The sequence below is a fragment of the Asterias amurensis genome, chromosome 1, assembly GCF_032118995.1.
Source record: "Asterias amurensis chromosome 1, ASM3211899v1".
Classification (NCBI taxonomy): domain Eukaryota; kingdom Metazoa; phylum Echinodermata; class Asteroidea; order Forcipulatida; family Asteriidae; genus Asterias; species Asterias amurensis.
The window spans coordinates 23,533,332-23,553,787 of NC_092648.1; the positions used below are offsets into that span (position 1 = coordinate 23,533,332).

Genomic DNA, 20,456 nt, shown 5'->3' on the forward strand with positions numbered 1-20,456 from the left:
TGGTAACCTTATTCTGGTAAGCATAATTTGGTTGTGCTTAGCTAGTTTTTGTGCTTAAGCAGCTCTATGAAATTGGACCCTGGTGTTGTCACTACCCGTTTAAGTGCTGTAACTGGTGGGTACTGGATTTCCCCGACAGTGCAGAGACACAATGGTTTCCCATTCTTCTGTCATAAACAAAGTCTGATGTCAACAGCGCTAAAGTCAATAACTAGCTAGCACTTGTACATTAATTGATCACACTCTCATGTTGACAATAGAATCCCCGTACTGTTAGTTTGTTGAGTGCATAACAAGCTTTGTGACTGTTAGTTCAATGGAGTGTGGCCATGTTATGATCTATATTTACACCATGGGGCGAGTGGTGGGGGACACACACATGGGTACTGATCCATTATACTGATCCATTTTACAGTCTAGAATCACATGACTGATTGTCCAGTCTTAGTCTTGCCGTTCCTCCCTACGGTTTGGGTTTCAAGTATTCTGACCTCAATCCAGTCCCCAGGTCTGAGAGGTCAATCCTGCTTCAGGTATCACAAGACTGGTTTTACAAAGCTCTAAGCCAATCTTAGCCTTTCTGTTTCTCCCTGTGGGTTTGAGCTTAAAGTATTCCGACCTCAATCCGGTCCCCAGGTCTTAGGGGTTGTTCCTGTTTCAGGAATCACATGACTGGTTTACAAAGCTCCAAGCCAATCTTAGCCTTCCTGTTCCTCCCTAGGGTTTGAGTTTAAAGTATTCTGACCTCAATCCAGTCCCCAGGTCTGAGAGGTCGATCCTGCTTCAGGTATCACAAGACTGGTTTACACAGCTCTAAGCCAATCTTAGCCTTGCCGTTTTCCTGCGGTTAGGGTTTAAAGTATTCTGATCTCAATTCTGTCCCCCAGGTATGAGAGGTTGCCTGCTTCAGGAATCACATGACTGGTTTACACAGCTCTAAGCCAATCTTAGTCTTCCTCCCTGCGGTTTGGATTTGAAGTATTTTGACTTCAACCTTGTCCCCAGGTCCCAGGGGTTGTCCCTTCTTCAGGAAACTCGGTCTGATGTTGCTGTTGTGTATCAGGCCATTATTTTGAACGCCGATGTCAACAAATGCACCAAAGTGGGTCATATTAGTGACGCGGCCTGTCACCACATCCCCACGTTTGAGGTCTGAGATGGATTGAAGGTTTTTCTTGAAGAGCGGCTTGTCGTATGCTGAGGAGAAGAGTTAAACAAAGGGTCATTGTTTGCATTGGTTGGTTGAGTACTTAGCATCATCAATAATATTTTTAAAATGACATCTAAAAAGTGCTTACTTTTTTTTGCCAAAAGATTATCATGTAAATATTTTACCACTGTTGCCAAGACAGTATACAACATTTTCTCAATGAAATGAATGCAAAGAGAATTTTGACTTCAACTAAAGATTGGAAACAGAGTGCTTCTTAAATATCTGGGCCCTTTCCCAAACCTCGGCTTGTGATTCATCAATTTTAGAACAGTGTATTTTAACGAAGCCCAGAGTTGGAGCCAGAGCTTGAGACAAAGCTCCCCGTTTGAAATAACTTGAGAAGTTAAGATGTGTATACTTATTGGACTCCATTCAGACAAAGCAAGATCTTGTGCTGACAAACCAATAGTGTGTGTATGTCTTCTTGGTCCTTTTTCTCCGAGCTGACAGGGTATTTCTAGGTCCTATAAGACCTTCTACTCTGAGCCAATGATGTGTTAGCTGGATAGAAATGAGAAAAGATTGATGTATAAATGAACTCACCCTCTCTGATATCCCGATCTACTGGTTGCTGAAGTCCGTCTATAATCAACTGCATCGTGGGTTCACCAACTTCAAATTCTTCCGCCAGACGCCTCATACCTTTATCAGAACAGAAACTTAGTATACTCAATTTAACAAGTGTGAATGATACATAGCATGGTCTTACAGGGCTTGATTTTGGAGGAAAATCCACAAGCTCAAAAGGTTTTGTTTTTACAAGACTAGAATTAAAGTGTAAAGTTTAACATTTGAACTGTTTTATATTGAACAAGCACAAAGAGAAGATTGATCTCATTTGTATTATGGGTAAGTAGTCTTCAATACTCAACAGAATTGAAAGATTTCAATCAGATTGAAAGTGAAGATTTGAACTGCTGGAATTTTCCAGCCATGACCTCACTGGGTCGAAGCTAAAAACACTGGCCTTGGACCTGCTGTCCAGTGCTCAACGATCAAGCTGGTCATCATGAGCAGTATGTTTGACCGTAGGGTGTTTGAATGGTAAGGAGACAAACACCCGGGCCCAATTTCATAAAGCTGTTCAACAGAAAATACTGCTTATATTAGTGGCTCGGGGCAGACTTTAATTGATGTGAATTCCATGACTTACTGGTCGATTGTAGTAATCTCTTTAGTTTGGTTTTCATGAGAGGTTTTCCAATGTCGCTAGCACTTGCTTCGGCCCTCGATAGAACCCTACACAACAACAAAAAATCAGAAAAAATAACTCATGAACTCTAGATTGAAAAAATGTCTAACGATTAAAACCACATCAAGATGAAATGGGGTTTGCAGGCTAGTCTAAAAGGAATCATCAATACAATAAGATTCAAAACAGAGTAAATGGCCTGATATTTTGACCCTATAAACGTCTTTTACAACCCAGGTATACTAGTGTAAAAGGAACAGTCAAGTGGAAATAGATAAATGGAGTGAGGAGAGAAGCAGAAAGCCCCTTGTTTGTTTTTTCACACTACAGTGTTGCGTAAAACTGTTGCCTTTTAGTGCATCCTCAGAAGCAAACTGGTTAAATATAGAAGAAAGAATATAAAGCAAGACGAATTCTTAAAAGAATCTACCCTGACAAGTAGCTACACACATGGTGTTCCTGCAAACACCAAATAACTATATCTTGATACCTCACCATGCAATGCCTCAAATCACATATACAAGCATGTAGGACACCACAAAGACGATATTAAGAATAATTAACCGTTATTGTAAAGCGCATAACACATAGTAATTAAATGTGTCCCTAAATGCTCTGGAGAAAAACACAACAAAGAAAAATACAAATACAAGATGTACTGGGTAACAAACAAAAATGGATGAATTAAATGTTAAACGATAAATAAAGAATTAAGCTATTTTTTCCTAAAACATTGCAGGAAAGACAAACCCACTACAACAGAGAACTAGGCAGGAGGAAATAATGAATAAGGAGAGTGAACTGACTCAGTAGTGATGTTGTAAGATTCAGGATGGATCCACGTCATGTCTAGTGGATTCTGAATAAACTCTGTCTTCTTCTTCTTCTTAGCTTTACTCTTCCCGCTACTCGTCGCTTTCCTCTTGGATCCAGGTTTTATTGGTTCATCATCCTCTGCTACGAGGTCTACAACTGGGCTGTGGAAGACGGTAGAAACAATGGGACAGAGAAACGGTTACAAATGTGTATCGCAAATTGAAGAAAGTATGATGCAAATAGTGTTACGCCACATACGCCTCTCTTAATATTCATGCATGACGTCTTAATTCTTACCCAAAATGAGGCTATAGGTCACGCACTGCTAAAAATGGTATTCTTGAAACAAGAAAAACATCTTATTTTCAGAAAATTATTCTTGTGTCACTCCCTAGAAAATATTTTCTAGGGAGTGACACAAGAAGATTTTCTCAAAATAAGATGTTTTTCTTGTTTCAAGAAAACCATTTTTAGCAGTGCGTCCGCCACCATTTGAAGTGGCTGGGCCATGGCCTCATTTTGAGTTAGAACTGTAACGTCACTCATGCATAAGTAATAAGAGAGGCCTATAGAGTTATCAAAGCAAACTGTATTATTGTGTATACTATTCACAGATGTGCGCTAAAGGTAGCGGACATCACGTCTGGTAATTCTCAAAGACCAGTATTCTCACTTGGTGTATCCCATCATATGGTCACACAAACAAATCTAAAAAGGCTTCAGGCCTTAAGTCTTTTAATATTTGACAAAATAAGTGTATTACTTACGCTTGGATATCGTGTCCAGTGGACTCCGGTGACACTCTAACGAATCCAGCACACTGCTGATATGACTTTGGTCCTAGACCCTTGATGTCCAACAGCTGCTCTCGATTCACAAAGAAACCGTTCTTCTCTCGGTACTCTATAATCTTTTTAGCTCTTGCGACATTCAGGCCAGCAATCTTCCTGTGGTTTTAAGGGACAAAAACTCATTCATAAATTTACAGACAAAACTGCATTCCTCTTTTGTTTTGACTTGTAGCTAGGATCTTGAATACAAACCTTCTCTTGAATCTTACCTAGATTTTTTTTTGGGGGGGGGGGAATAAAAGGGAAACTAAAATAGCCAAATCACTGGAATATTAACAAAAACTTTTTTTTTTATACAGCCATTTCAAAGCACTTTACTTCCGGACAGGTTTTTTATGTTTTTGAATTATGATGCCCATTTAGCTACCAAAATGTGAACTTGTAGCTATGTATGTGTTCCTACCAGGGTTGTAGCTAGACCAATTGTAGTGGTGGGCAATGAATCAAATTTTGATGGAAGTCTACAGAGGGCAAGGGGATCAACAACATTATTATTCATGTTTAATTATGGCCCATTATTGCTGAAGTGGGGCCAGGTTTCCAAACTGTTTGTATCATGGGTCATGCAATAAAAATTAAATGGTGTTTGGATTGTGTTCATTCTCACTTCTTATCATTATCTGTGTCTCAGACCAATGCAAAGTGGAAAGTATTTAAAATCTGTGCTGGGCAGCACAATGTATTTTGCTCAGAGTGCTGGGCATAAATTGAGAGTCCTGGGCAGGCCCGCCCAGCACCGCCCACCGTGGCTACAACACTGGTTCCTACTACCAACTATGCACACTATTGCCCCTATTGGTGAGAGTGTGAGAGCCGATAAAGCCCAGTTCATACCTCAGCAGAATGTGAATTCGGATTGAATTACATATAGTAGGCTCTAAAAGACATTTAAGGCTATTTAATCACAATTTTTAAACAAAATTTTCAATAGCAAAATAAATCAGAAATCAGATAAAAGTAGGAAGCTTATCACGCCTGGAATTTAGAACAGATAACATATTATCTCATCAAGGATGCTTTTTTTTTTAATGTCATAACGTAACCCAAACTGTAACTCTGGAAAAAAGATGAAGCTTCCAAATGCTCCAAGACCTACTATTTACCTGAGGAGACTTTCGGAGCAAACATTGAGATCAACACCAACGAAACTGACACACTCCTCTACCACTCCATCTAGAGCCTCCTTCAAGAACTTGTCATGAACATCATGCTGAGGGGTAACAAGAAGTGTTGATAGCAGAATGTGTATGTAATATTTAAAAAAGATCATTATCTTAATAATGATATACATAAAAGGCATGCATAAATACCTCAGCCAGTTTTGCTATTCCTATTGGTGGGGAGCACGTCACTTGGGGATGTTTAAATGGTTGATAATGACCAGCTGGTGCTTGTTTATAACCGGTTGGTTTCGGATACTACGCGCTAGTCTTGGAGCATGACGTTTCTTGTTACAGGCTGTCGGTGAATTGGCCGCGCTGTGTGTGTAGGGAAAACGAGGATGTCTTGCACCAAGACTATACACGCTCGAACGGATTAGTATCCCTATATTAGGATTCATCTGGGAAAAAATTGGAAAGAAGCTGATTTCAACTGATAATGGTAGGTATGGGTGTCAGTTACCACCAAAAAAAAGTAAGGACCAATTGGGGTTGGGGAAATCGTTTCCCAGGGGGGTAATTAAAACCCGGGGGTTAATTACCCATAATTTACCCAAAGTATGTTGTGTTTGGTATCAAATGAAAGGAAATTTAATTTTAAACGAAGTAAGTGATGTTCATTTTGTCATTTTATTATCCTGTAAAAAGTTACACTTGATTTAAGATGTGGTGCTTGCTAACACAGGATCAACAAGGTCATTACACACATTCTAATGTAAAAACCTTAAAACTATTATTTTACATTACTTTGTATCTATCAAAGTGTACCACACTGTTTGAGGGTTCAAATGAACTTGGTTTAAGACATTTTAAGTAGATACTACTGGTACTGACAAGCCAAACGTGACAGAAAGCTCATTAAAGACCCTAAACACATTAATGGGCCACCACGGCTTGAATAGCAAAGTTCCTCTTCATTGCTCATTTTTCGGTGTCTGTAATATCTGCTCCATTGGAGCAATGTCCACAGCACACTCCACATCCCCCCTTATTCAAGGGGCCCAAGTATGGAGGATTTGAGATACTGCCATACCCTAACTTGGTGGTGAACACAAAGGGAGTGTTGTTGGTGTTGCTGGTAGGCGATGAGGATCCATTTTTCCCTTGGCTGCTTGCTTTTGGAACCTTTGATAGTATGTTGTGTTTGGTTTCAAATAAACAGAAATTTAACTTGAAACTAAACAAGTGTTGTTAAACCTGCAAGTTTACTATCATCCTTATTCTTCACATCGTGCAAAGCTTCAAAAACCGTTTACTCGGAATCTTGTGACAACTCTTCCAGAACGTAGGAGCCGTGATTCGGGTAAGAATGGGGTCACTTGTTACCAACACTGGAACCAGCAGGGACGATGGCAACCTGTTGGTAGCTGAAATTCCATCTCAACAAAGCCATCATAAGGAAGAGTTGAATTATTTGCTGCCGTTATCAGCAGAGTACTGTTCTATAGCAAGTCAGTCACTGGTTGAACATGTTCTGGTTATAAGCCATGATGTAAACACTAGGGAAACCTGGGCACCAGTATCACACAAAGCCTAGGTTGGTCTTCTTCCTAGATTACACCGGGTGGTGCACTTCGGGCCAACTAAGTTGGTCAGTTTCGAACCTTGTGGTAGTTGCTGAGCTGACATTACCATGAGGGCAACACTCTATGAGACATCACTTGAGTGTATAGAGGTTTTGGTTAATTGGGTTGGTTTTGAAGACATTGAATTTCTTGAGATTAATTGAATGTCAGGACGGCTACTCATCCCCTCCGTTCGCCACGTTGCCGTCTCCTGCATGCTGGGGTCGTTGTCGCTGTTTGCAGCCTCTCCTGAAGTGCTTAGAGCTACCACAGGTGAAGCAGTGGTCATATTCAGGTCATTTACTGGCTTGTCGTTACAGCCCAACTCATGAGAGGGCAGTGTTTTTGGAGCATTTGGGTCTCTCTGCTGTTTTGGTTAAGGTGGAAGCTTTGAGAGCAGCCAAGTCAGCTTGAATCTGTTGGAGCTGCTTCATCAGGTTGGTCTTGACGGCACTCACCTCCTGCACTCTTACAGCTTGCTTGTTTTTTTTCTGCGTGGCTAAACGAACAACATGTATCTCTCTACCCTCAGCAATTTTGAGATGCTGGAACAAGGTTTCATCGTGACCCGATTCACCGAACTGGCTGATAATGCGAGACTCCTTCAGTAAACCGGCCATTTGATTTACCGGCATGGTGGCCCTTGAGCTGCTAGTGTGTCTGTTGGGGCATCTTTGGGGCATCTTGGGTCGCTGTTGTGAGCTTGCTTCTGACACTGTACAAAAAAACCCATAAAAGTCACGGTTCTATACCTTGCGCCCTATGCTGCCAGGTAAAGCACCGTAAATTTTACTGTGGAGGTTTTGTAAACTACCCCTTCAAGGCAAAATTTACAAAACCTCCACAGTAAAGTTTACGGAGATTTAACAGGCACCCTAGCTTCTTTTTTTACAGTGTAAGGGATTTTTGACTGACGTCCCTGGTGCTCATGCTTTTGAGAAAGCTGTCAAGATCTTTAAATCGTTCTGACTTTTATATTCAGTTTCCTCTGGCCTATCGATGTTGAGATGTCGGGTTACGAGGGGAGTGCTTTCTTGGGTAGGGGTTGTCTGGTCCACTCCAACTGTCGGCATACCTGCTGTGGTCCTTCCCTCAGGGAACCGATCTGGCCAGCAACACTCTGAAGATCCTCAAAATGATTTATTTTCTTAGAAAAGCCATGCAAAAAATTTCTTCATCCACTTAAAACTCTCTCTCCAGCTTCCCTTACTGCCTCCGGCTGTTAACTACCGCATACTACCATGGAGGTGCCTTCATGATACTACTGGGACGTTCTTCGAAGTTAGCTATGTAACAATGCATTGACATGCGCTGACCACATTACGTCCTGGCAAGGTTGCCAAAAGCAAGCTGGCAAGGTTGCCAAAAGCAAGCAGCCAAGGAAAAAATAGATCTTGATCGTGTACCACCAACACCAAATGCAACAGCACAACACTCCCTCCGTGAACACCTCCAAGTTGTGATGTTGAAGCATCTCAAACCTCTCTTTGAGCCCCTTGGAAGAGGCTGGGAGTTTGATACCAACAATAAATTGGGACTCAAGATGCTTATCGGAGTATCACCCCAGAAATCTTTTAACAACAATTTGCTGCAACTGCAAGGAAGGGGAGATGCAGTACCAAACCATGAAATGTAGCAGCATAAAAGCTGGCATGTCATGTGTGTTTGCATTTAGAGTGTGCTGCGGACATTTTGATGTTACAGACTGAATAACTGAGCGATGTAGAGGAAACTGCCATTCAAGCCGTTTTGACCAAAATGTGTGTAAAAAGGGTCTTTAATGAGCTTTCTGTCACGTTTGGCTTGTCAGTACCAGTAGTATCTACTTAAAATGTCTTAAACCAAGTTAATTTGAACCCTCAAACAGTGTGGTACACTTTGATAGACACAAAGCATTGTAAAATAATAGTTTTAAGGTTTTTACATTAGAATGTGTGTAATAACCTTGTTGATCCTGTGTTAGCAAGCGCCACGTCTTAAATCAAGTGTAACTTTTCACAGGATGATAAAATGACAAAATGAACATCACCTACTTGGTTTAAAATTAAATTTCCTTTCATTTGATACCAAACACAACATACTTTGCGTAAATTTTGGGTAATTAACCCCCGGGTTTTAATTACCCCCCGGGGAAACGATTTCCCCAACCCTAATTGGTCCTTACTTTTTTTTGGTGGTAACTGACACCCATACCTACCATTATCAGTTGAAATCAGCTTCTTTCCAATTTTTTCCCAGATTTGCTGCAATTATTGCTAATTTTGGGTTACTAGATCTGGAAACTGTCGTCTCAGTCATAACAATGTAGCACACAGACGTACAGAGCTCAACTCAAGCATGTCGGAAATGGATAAGTTTTACAGAGTTTCTAGTTTATTATGTCTTTTAACAAAAAAAGGCATTTATGAATGGGAATAAAAGAATAGTGAATCGTTCTTAAACGGCCATTTAAAGCTTTGGCAGCTACGGCAACAACCCTGCCGGTTTTAAACGGCCGTTAAAGAACTCATCGCTCCCCTTTTATGCCCTTATATATGAATGGAAATAAAATGTCTTAAAGGGCAGTTTAAAACCTTGCAGAGTCATGGCCATGCGATAAATCGCACAGCCACTCGACCCTCCCGGTTTTATTGGCAGTTGAAGACCTCGCCGTCTACTCTTTTATTCCCTTAGTGAACAGTACCTGATACATGCCGATGCCAAGATGTTTGGGATCTATCTTGACAAGTTCAACAAGAGGATCTTGGAGCCTTCGAGCGATAGAAACTGTAATCACAATCATAAGTATATAAAACAATGTCAATCTACAAAAACATTTAGTTTTAGAACCCTATAAACTTAGTTCAAACATTACTTTCCCAGACAACAACCTCCAAAGATACCAGCACCCCAAGGCCTAGAATAACACACAGACCACGGAGGCAATGGCCTTGTTGCCCTGGTCTTGGCCTCGGTGTCCTTTAAAGTTTCCTATTGAATTTAAGATCTTTCAATGGAAGTGCCCTTTGCAAATGAAAAATGGCCTTGCCCTTGTCAAGATGAAATTCCATGCCTGCCCTAACATAAAGCCAAGTTGGAAAATAATCCAACAGAAACGCTCAAGGCTCAATTTCCACAGCACTAAGATTCATCCTCAGATGAGATGTCAATATTGCAATGGTAATTTTCATGACATCACATTTTACTTAGCAATTAAAACTGAAACACAGTTAAGATCAATCTTAGCTGTGTGTTAAAGATTAAAAATAACAAATATTTATTGTCATGAGAAAAAAACATGGAATTTGTCCCCAAAAAAGTAAAGGTACCTCACATATAAACAAATCTAACTGAGATATTGTATTTCTTGCACAAAATTGTAGTTTCCCTTCCCCCTTTTTGTTCCCTTCGTTTAATTGTGTGTACATGTTTGCATTTCCAACAGTGGTCAGTCCAGTTTTTATTATGAAAAAAATAAATAAAACATCTGTGTCTAGTTTACAAAAAGAACATAATTGTGTACTTTACCAGCACTTCTATGATTGGGGTCGAGATCTGGCATTTCCTTTTTAGCGTCAGGAGACACACTGTAAATAGATGCACCGTCTTCATTCACAATGCTGAGGAAACAAGAACAAGTTGTGTTTGGTAAACAAAATTGCCCAGCAAGCGAGTCTGTTTCTTGACATTTGATCTATACTTGGCTTCTGGTAGATCCTAAGACAAATCCACACACCCCCTTCGAAATTGGTATGCCAAGCCTTTCTTGAAGTTTAAACAAAATGTCGGTTTTAACCATAATGTGACCTAGGGGGTCCAAAAGACCAATCTACACATCAAGTTTGGAGTTGATATTCATGGTCCTTCTTGATTTGTCACTTGAACAACATTTGTTTGTTATAGCCTTCACAACAATGACATTTGATCTAGGGGATCCAAAAACATTAGACTTCTGATGAATCTTAAAGCCATTGGACACTTTCGGTAAACAATAATGCCAAAGGCCCACACTTCGTGTATCACAACTTATATATAAAATAACAAACCTGTGAAAATTTAGGCTCAATCGGTCATCGGAGTCGGGCGAAAATTACGGGAAAACCCACCGTTGTCTCCGCGTGTTTACAATAAATCTGTAATTCTCAATATCGAGAATTGATAATTGTTTTAATATTTTCTCAAAAAGTAAAGCATTTCATGGAATAATATTTCAAGAGAAGTCTTTTACCATTACCTTCTGTAAACCTTGTAAGTTATTTGTAAATCTGTGAACTTTTACTTATTTTTCTGTTCCGAAAGTGTCCAATGGCTTTAAGACCAATCCATACACCAATTTCATATTTGCATAACTGTTACACTAGGTACTGTATTTTGTGTCACAACACTAAAACACACTCACGTTTGAGTAAATTTGTCTGTATACACCAAACAGTGTCCACCATTTATCAAAAAGGCTTATGCCACAGCCTTTGTTAATCTCTGATACATACCAGTACATGACCTTGAGGTTACCAAAGGCTTTATCGTTGATGAGGTTGGACAGTATCCTCTCTGTCTCTCTGCAGGCTGTCCCATTACCCAAAGCTATGGTTTCACATCTAGGAGAATCAAAAGCTCAAAGGTTAAGTATCAGATAATAATAATAGCGGCTTCTTCAATATCATTCTCAATGGAAAGGCAATATACAAAATGTTGCTGTATGCACAGTTATCCATGCTCATATCAAACACCCAGTGGCACTCAAGGTGTGTCAACATTCCGAAGATTCCTGCAAGATTTGGGACTATATTTTTGAGTTATGAGACCTACTCCTTTTTCATAGCACCATGTAATGGTTTACAAGGTGCTGTGGCGCAATATAAAGCAAATCATACCAGGAACACAGGGGCGAACACTCGTGAAAAAACATGGGCTGTTTTTTTTCTCTCACAGAACTCGGGTAAGTATTGAGTATACAGTGGTAAAACACATCAATGTTTATGGGTAAACCAAAATGAATATTCTGTATCCCGATGCAAATTTAACATCTATTAAAACCCAAGACAAAAGACAAATGGAAAAAGGGTCCAAGACTAGACAATACCAAACAGATATCTGAACATTAAATGAACAATATTAACCAGAAAGAAAAACCTAGTTAAAACAGGAAGACGACAAAAATTGTTAATAACAAGTGGCTCTTCTCTGTCATTTCAAAATAGAAAAGGCGGTTGCTACAAGAACCTGACGGACCTGAGCGCTATATAAGAAGCCACTATTATTACTTTTATTATGAAGAAGAAAAAAAGGGTCACTTGATGACCTAAACAACAACATTTCTTGGGCTAATCTGATTTCTTACCCATGCCGCTTTGCCATCTCAACAATCTTCTGGGTTTCTCTCCTTCCATGACTTCCGTGGAGCATGGCCACATCCGTTTCCAATATTTGACCTGTTTTTAAAACAAAATATTTTCAATTTCAAATTATGGTCCTATTCCTGACTGAGAGATGGGTAGAGGAGCCAACTGTTATACCCAATTTCAAGAAAGAAGGGAACTTCATTTATCTCACCTGGCGATAACTGTGTATCTTGTTCTCAGATGGTTTGAGACAAATGTCAACAAATTCAGGGAACTTTTTATTAAGCGTCACCTTTCGACCACTTTACGTCGCACAACATTTTTCTTACTGACAATTATCCAATTGCTCATTACCAAGTAAGTTTTTATGCTAAAATTTGTTTTTAAATACAGGGGGCAAAGGAAACCTTCGAATAAGGGTTGATGTTTTATGAGAATGTGTAAGTTGAAATGAAACGCATGTACAGATGTTAATTCTAACTTTGCCCTCCTTCAAAAGTTCTTTGAGATACCAACCTGTAGCTGATGTAATGGCCATTTTAACTCCATTCCTGTAGCCGGGGTCAAGTCCCATGACAACCTTTCCCCTTACTGGTGGGGTCAGCAGGAGCCGGCGAAGGTTTAGTGCAAACACATCAACTGAAGCCTTCTCGGCCGTCTTTGTTAAATTGGATCTATTTAAAATAACAAGACCTTCTCTTCAAGACACTATCAATCTGTAAAGTCAAATTTTACTGGTTGCATATTATTCCACCGCCTGTTAAACCATGATCGTCTTTAAAGAATATATCTATACCCAACTCAGGGTTCCCCACAAGCGTGTTTTGGGCGGGCTCACAAAATTTCAGGAAAAATTCTAGAAAATTGCTAACACTGCACACAAACCACCCTTTCTATGCACCTTAAAATCACACACTAGATGGTGCAGTAATTGTTTGTGTTAGGCTAAACGTCCAGGAACAACTTGCACTATTTGACGATCATGCAAGAATGGTTTGTACAATTCAACGATTGTGCAGAATTGGTGGAGAATCCTGTCAAATTCCTATTTTACTTTAAAAACAAGCCAGACAGGACTTATTCTCTGCTCTAAAGATCGGGACAAAAATCATTCATCATAGTTACACATGAGTCTATGAATATTTCTATCATACAAAACTTACCTCTTCAGTCAAGCCTACCATTAATTTTTCCCTTGGTCGTATTTTAGCGCAGTGATTAGTTTTCTAGATACCAGCGCTTTATAAGATTTATTATTATTATTATTATGCACACTCTTATTGAAAGACAACTTTACCTTATTTCTCGAATGATCATGGGCAGAAGGCGTTTACTGCAGGCCTCGCTGATGGAAGACTGTATGAGCTTAGTGACCAACTCAGGACACCTGGTTTTAGGCATCCATTGTGAGTGGCAGAATGTCTTGAAGTGGGTCACAGTACTGTCTGGTATACACAGCTTGACGTTCAAAACTTTGAGAACTTCAGCTCTGTTTATAGCCATCACCTATGGTGAAAACATTTGGATAGTTGAAAACTGAGTTGAGAAGCCCGAGGCATTGTTCTCGCTTAGCAGTGGTCTACTAACCAAACGCAATAAGACTGTGAAAGTCTTGTGATATTCAAACTACTGGAACCAATTTGTTTTCAACAAAAATACATTTTTAAGTAAGCGTAATCCTGTTTCTTCAGACACTTGCACCCTTAAAGATGTGAAACAGCTAGTGAACCAGCCAAATGACAAGCCGACAAGGCCCATTTCATGGCAATGCTTCAACGCAAAATTATGCGTCCACGCCACTTATAATTTTGTACTTTACCAGACACAGTAAGCACAGAAAATCACAGTAAGCAGAGCCCTGAAATTGGACCCTGGTCTCACAGGGCAGTCAGTGAGAAAGTTCACGGCAAACACTGAGTTAAAAGCACTGGATTTTGGTGTGCTTTCAGATGCGTTATAAAAGGTTTTGAGTGAGAAATTACCATTCTCGACAACCAAGTTACATCAGAGGGAGGCGTTTCTCACAATGTTTTATACTCAACAGCTCTCCATTGCTGGTTGCCAAGTAATGTTTTATACTTAACAATTGTTTTGAGTAATAACCAAAAGTGTCCAGCGCCTTTAAAAAAGACAACTGTTGGTAATATCAGTCCTACCTGATGTGGTTTGATTGATCTGACTGACGTAGAGAAATCATAATACAGGACGTAGGTGTCCGATGCTCCTTGATTCTCTTCAGTTATGGCTCTCTGACTTGTCTGGATCATTGGAGGTGGGTTCTGCTTCACTCTAGTTTGAACAAACACCACAATGATAAAAAGTATTCAACATCAAGACCCAATTTCATAAAAGTTGCTTAAACACAAAAACTAGCTATAGCACAACAAGATTATGCTTACCAAAATATGGTTACCAACCAAAATGCCAAATCTCATGTACAATCTGAGACTGGGATCTTCCTTATTTTGTGCTAAGCAGAAACTGTGTTAGAAATACTTTCTGCTTAAGTAGCTAAATAAAAAAGAGCCCAAGTTATTAACAGCTACTTCATTATTTATCTTATGAGCATTTTAAAAGAGTTTGAACAAATGTTGATTGGAGTGGAGGGTGCATGGGGACACATGTCGCTTATTTCATTCAGAGGTCACAGGTTAAAGTCCCTCTCTTTGTTCAATGCCAAATTAACAAATAATAATTATGAAGATAAAAATGGCCCAATTCTTGTCCAATGTAAAGAGAGTTAAGCTTGGTTCATACTTCCTGTAAATGGGAATGCAATACAAATTTGGACTTCACAGGACTGTTTTTGCTGTGAATGTTTCGCAGGAGTTGAGCACAATTCAACTGATGCAAATTATTTGATACGAATTTGTGGCTTCAAAATTTGTATCGCATTCGCTGGAAGTATAAACCGGGCTTTACACACCACCAAGTTATTGAAAACCTTCCTTAAATCAAAACTCACAGCTGTCTGAGTTTGTTAACGACTGTGCTGCTTTTGGCTATGATGTCTGTCAATATATGCTCAATGCCTTTTGCTACCTCTGCCACCGAACTTCTCCCTAAAAATCAATAATAAAAGAGGGAAACAACATTTCAGTTTACGGACTTATACCACGGAGAGCCATCAAAATTTAAAACCGAAGAGTTACATGTAAACAAAGGCAACCTATCCAAGAAAGTATAATGCAACACAAAAATGTCAATACCAATTCAATTCAGTTAAATTAAAAAAACTTTAATCATCCTTTGCAGGCAATACAACAGTAGATCAGCTCCATATAAAAAAAATTAAGAGAAATATACAACATACAATGATTTAAAAATATTAAGCCTACTTGACAAAATGACATAGCAGATAATATGTATAAATAGTTGAAACCACAGCAATTATATACATTGTTAGATCTGATCACTTCAAGAAGGCATTAAAAGCAATTGGTCTTTATGCCCCTTCATCATTGCCTTGGTGCCCTTTTGCAATGTTACAGAAGCAAGCGACGAATACCACAAAACATAGACACTGATATTCCGTATATTTTTTACTTATAAACAGCTCTATGAAATTGTGCCTTAGCAAAAAGTCACCATACAATATAAAATGCTGAATGTTGTCCGACCAGCTTACCCATGTGTAAGTCAATACAGAGTAAGCTTGGGCGATATCTATTTATTTTATCACGATATATCGCCGACAATATATCGCGATATTCGATATAATCACAATTAATTAAATTTGACATCACCAGTTTTCAAACTTGAAGTTCAAGTTGTAGACGAGACAGTCATAGCATAAGAGAGGTGTTCTAATGACCTATTCGTCTGGTTTTACTCTGAACCTATGGGGTGCAAGACGTCTGAGCTAGGAAATACATCGTGATATTGCGATGTTTAATCGATATCGCGATACATTGCGATATAGCGCAATATATCGATATTTCGATTAAAACCAAATCGATCCGATATCGAAATCATTTCCAAATTAATACAGCGATATTTGATAATATCGTGATATCGCCCAAGCTTAATACAGAGTCACCAGCAAAACACAATGACCATCAAGTGCACTCACCTTTCACTCCAGAATCGACAAAGTGCGTCAGCTGGAATTCAGCCGGCCAACGAAGAAGGCTCTCGGCAGCAGGATCCAAGCCCAACTTTCTCGCTCTCTCTGCTAGAGTCGTCTTAGCTCCAGTCTTATACGGGACAAACTGCAATAAAGTAGAATGATTTCATTATGGTAGAGGGGTCTATGGGAATCTCCTCATCTCCTCATACACTCCACTGAAGCCTGTGCTAGTTCATACTTCCTGAGAATACAATCTAACTTTGACAGCACAAATTCGCAACAAATAATTCACATTAGTTGACTAGTGCTGAACTTGCAAAACAATTGCTGAGAAACAAGCCCTGTGGCGTCAACATTTGTTATGGCATTCGGATGAAGTATGAACCGGGCTTTTTTACAACCAATAAATTGGCAACTGTTATCAAGTAAAGTATTTTGGTTTAACTCTCCAACCCACACTCTGCTGATGACCAGATACTCTAAAGCTTGAGGAGTCCAGTGCTCTTGACCGCTCAGCCACGTCTCGCCTTGATCGGAGACACTTTCAGACATCAGAATGCATTTAGACATCAAGTCAGAAGGGTAAGGGCATTTGTGGTCACTTACCAACACTTTGACTTCCTCAACGGTTTCAGCATTCTTGAAGGCATTTAGTAGTCTGTCGGTCATTTTCCCACTCTTTTCTATCTGCTTGACTGCAGTTGTTGCTTTGATCTGCACGCTTCTATAAATCACAAAAAATTACACATCCAAAATTAAAGGCACTGGGCACTATTGGTTATAAATCGAAATAATTATTAGAATACAAACCTACTTGGTAACAAGCAATGGAGAGCCTGAAGAAACATAGTTTTTGAGAAAGAAACTAAAATATTTGAATTTGATTTTGAGACCTCAAAATTAAATTTGACGTCCAAATTCAAATTTTCACAGGTTTTTTATTATTTGCATATGTTCGGATGCACCAAGTGAGAAGACTGGTCTTTGACAATTACCAAAAGTGTCCAGTGTCTTTAACAACAACAACAACAACAACAACAAATAAGCACTTTGATCGGTGTTGTCATAACTAGTGAATAATCAACAAAAATATTTGAAAGATTCACACTGTATAGATGAAAAATTCAAAATGTAAGCCTACTCAAACGAGTGAATGACCAAATAAGTTGTGAGAAGTTTAACAAAAACCAATTCATCATGTTGGAAAAGAAAAAGAAATATTTAGTAAAGGGTCAGGTATTTAAAGCTGCCCTAAGGGTTTTTTTTTAAATCAAAAACCAAGTTTTACTCACTTGAGTTCTTCCAGTTTAGAAACAACTTCTCTGATTTTGTCGGCTTCCATGTTGTTAGTTCGTTCCTTCCGATATCGTGCAATAAATGGCACACTGCATCCCTCCTCTACCAGATCGACTACATTTCCTGTCAACAAAGTGCAAGGCATTATCAAACAAGCAAAGTCAACACCGTGTGTAATTAGCAATGAAATAATGAAGAATTAACACAAATAGGAATACACCATCAAAGAAACATTACTGACCATAAGGCTTCTTAGATTCATGCATGAGCCATTTCTGAGATTCAAACGTTTTGGGGTGAAAATTATCCAAACCGTATTTTTCAAAGAAACCTGTCCCAAAATTTGTTACATCACATTATCAACAGCTGCAGTGATTATCAAACAAAATGCTAAATTTTCGAGTGACCAATTCTAAGGGCAGTGTCACACATGGCAATTTACAGGCTACCAGTTCCAGGCAATCTCCAAGAAGAACAGGCATTCGCATTTCAGTTTTCTCACTTTTGCCCCATGGCATAGTAATTTACAGCAAGAACTTAACAGAATGTATCTTGTGTACTTCTAGAAACTATAAGGCTCCCCCGTGAGCCTTATAGGGGTCTTATATTTTGAGCCTCCTTAACACTATACGTTTTTCAAATCAGGGAAAAACGTGCGATGCGGCAGAAAAACAACAGTGAGTACTGTTAAATTTCACTTAACAAAGGAAATGCAAGCATTATGAATGTACATTGAGTACATTAGTATGTGGGGAAAGTTTTGGTAGTGTAGTACAAAAGAAGTTTTAGTTATTGCTGGCTAACGGTCGTAAAACTGTCACCTATAAACGTTGATTTTAAAAATGTATAGCATTAAGGAGGCCCAAAATATTAGACCCCTACAAGGCTCACAGGGGAGCCTTATAGTTTCTAGAAGTAGTATCTTGTGCTGCTGAAGTGTTTCTTGAGCATGCTGAGCAGATAGTTGCCTCCAAGTTGCCTATAAAAATTGCCCTGCGTGACAAGGCCTTACAATAAATACACCTGTACTTTGTAAAAGATTAAGGAACCTGATTCTTGCACTTACTAACAGCCCAGTATTTCTCATATACACTCTGGGAGAGTAGATCTACTATATTCCAGTTCATCTTAAGTCCACTCGATGCATCCATCTTGGCTGCAGATGTCGAAGCTCTGTCTTTCTGGGTGTTGTCCATTTTTCTCAAGACATGTAGAATGGAACGATGATTACCTGTAAAGTTCTGTAAAATACATACACCTATATTACACCGACACCCTGGGCCTGAAGAGACATTTAAAGGAACACGTTGCCTTGGCTCGGTCGAGTTGGTCTTTGACAGGCGTTTGCAACCAGTTTTTTTAAATGCATGTGGGTAGAAATATGTTTTTAAAGTAGAATACAGTGACCCACACAAACATGCCTCGAAATTTGACGGTTTTCCTTTTACCTCATCTACCAATGGCCAACCGTATTATTTCGCACAGTAAAAGGAAAACCACGCAATTTCAAGGCAAACTTGTGTGGATCATTGTATTGTATTTTACTTTTAAAACATCTTTCCAACCATGTATTTTATAAAAAAGGGTTACATTTACAAACGCTGTTTAAAGACCAACTCGTCCGATCATAGATAATGGACCAACTCGTCCGATTTAAAGGCAGTGGACACTCTTGGTAATTACTCAAAATTGTTATCATCATAAAACCTCATTTGGTAAAAAGCAATGGGGTGAGGTTGATAGTGGTTGATAGAGGTTGATAAAACGTTGTGAGAAACGGCTCACTCTGAAGAAAGAAATAATTTTCCACAAATTTGATTTCGAGACCGTAAGTTTAGAATTTGAGGTATCAAAATCAAGCATCTGAAAGCACACAACTTCGTGTGACAAGGGTGTTTTTTTCTTCCATAGTTATCTTGCAACTCCGATGACCAATCAAGCTCAAATTTTCACAGGTGTGCTATTTTATGCATATGAGATACACCAAGTGAGAAGACTGGTCTTTGACAATTACTGGTCTTTGACAATTACCGATACTACTGGGATGTCCATTGTCTTATGTGTATGCATATTGACCCCATTGGTCGACATCACGAGGTCAAACGTTTGAACTCTGGAAGTGCAAGTGGGGTGGGGGGGGGTTGTTATTGGTGGGGGGTGGGGGGTGACATGGGTTTATTTTGGATGTACGCTACATACAGGGGGCCAATTCTGTGGCAGCAATGGAAAAGTTTCCGTATGGCGCCACCACTTTTTCATTCGAATAGTATCTTCTTTACCTCAATAGTCAATGAGTATTCCTTTTTCTGGTCCTTGCTCCATGCTATAATAATATTTTACACCACATTATTTCCAGAAAAGTCTTGGGTTAAATTTCCATATCCATAATCATAATCCTGCCACCACTTTTTCACTCATTTTTTTTTTACTGAGGCTGAGCCTCCCTGCCCGTTGAGGTAAATTACTAATTAGTCTGGGGTGGATTTCACAAAGGTAGTCCTAACTTAGGACTAGTCCTAGGCAATGCTAAGAGATAGGACCAGTCCTAAGTTAGGACGAGTTACTGGTCCTAACTTAGGACCAGTCCTATCTCTATTAGCATTGCCTAGGAGCAGTCCTAAGTTAGGACTACCTTTGTGAAATCCACCCCAGGTTAGATTGTATCGAATGAAAAAGTGGTGGCGTGACTGATAGGGCCTACGGAAACTTTCTGGACATACCTACAATGTATCACGTGAAAGGGCTCATTTTGAGAAAGAGCATGCTTTGAACTTTCCCTCCTTCGACTCGGCCTCTCAATTCGTAGTGGTACACACCCGGCGGCCGCCGCGGTTGGTTGGACGGGGACGGACGGCGGAACGAGGACGCGCGCACGGACGACGTGAATCGCATGTGTCAAAAACTGTGCGCCATTTAATTTAACGCCCTCTACGATGATTCCTTCTAACGTTTCAAAACAAACGCAACCTCATC

At 39.5% G+C, this 20,456-nt stretch overlaps 1 protein-coding gene across 2 annotated transcripts; it reads right to left on the bottom strand.

Annotated features, from left to right (window-relative positions):
* Positions 1-913: 913 nt before the first annotated feature.
* On the bottom strand, positions 914-20,398 carry LOC139954419 (S1 RNA-binding domain-containing protein 1-like). 2 transcript variants are annotated; one of them, XM_071954225.1, is made up of 19 exons: positions 20,208-20,398; positions 18,550-18,724; positions 17,480-17,606; positions 16,794-16,911; positions 16,191-16,329; positions 15,084-15,180; positions 14,275-14,407; positions 13,416-13,624; positions 12,635-12,792; positions 12,118-12,208; positions 11,267-11,374; positions 10,305-10,396; positions 9,481-9,563; positions 5,176-5,282; positions 3,989-4,168; positions 3,212-3,382; positions 2,367-2,452; positions 1,757-1,855; positions 914-1,197 (listed from the first exon to the last, which is right to left on the bottom strand). In XM_071954225.1, the coding sequence occupies exons 2-19, from the start codon at positions 18,677-18,679 to the stop codon at positions 914-916; spliced, it is 2,412 nt and encodes an 803-aa protein (XP_071810326.1). In that variant the 5' UTR covers positions 18,680-18,724; positions 20,208-20,398. The 2 variants fall into 2 exon arrangements, with proteins under 2 accessions (XP_071810326.1, XP_071810319.1); XM_071954218.1 differs by having other exon boundaries at positions 20,204-20,398.
* Positions 20,399-20,456: the final 58 nt, after the last annotated feature.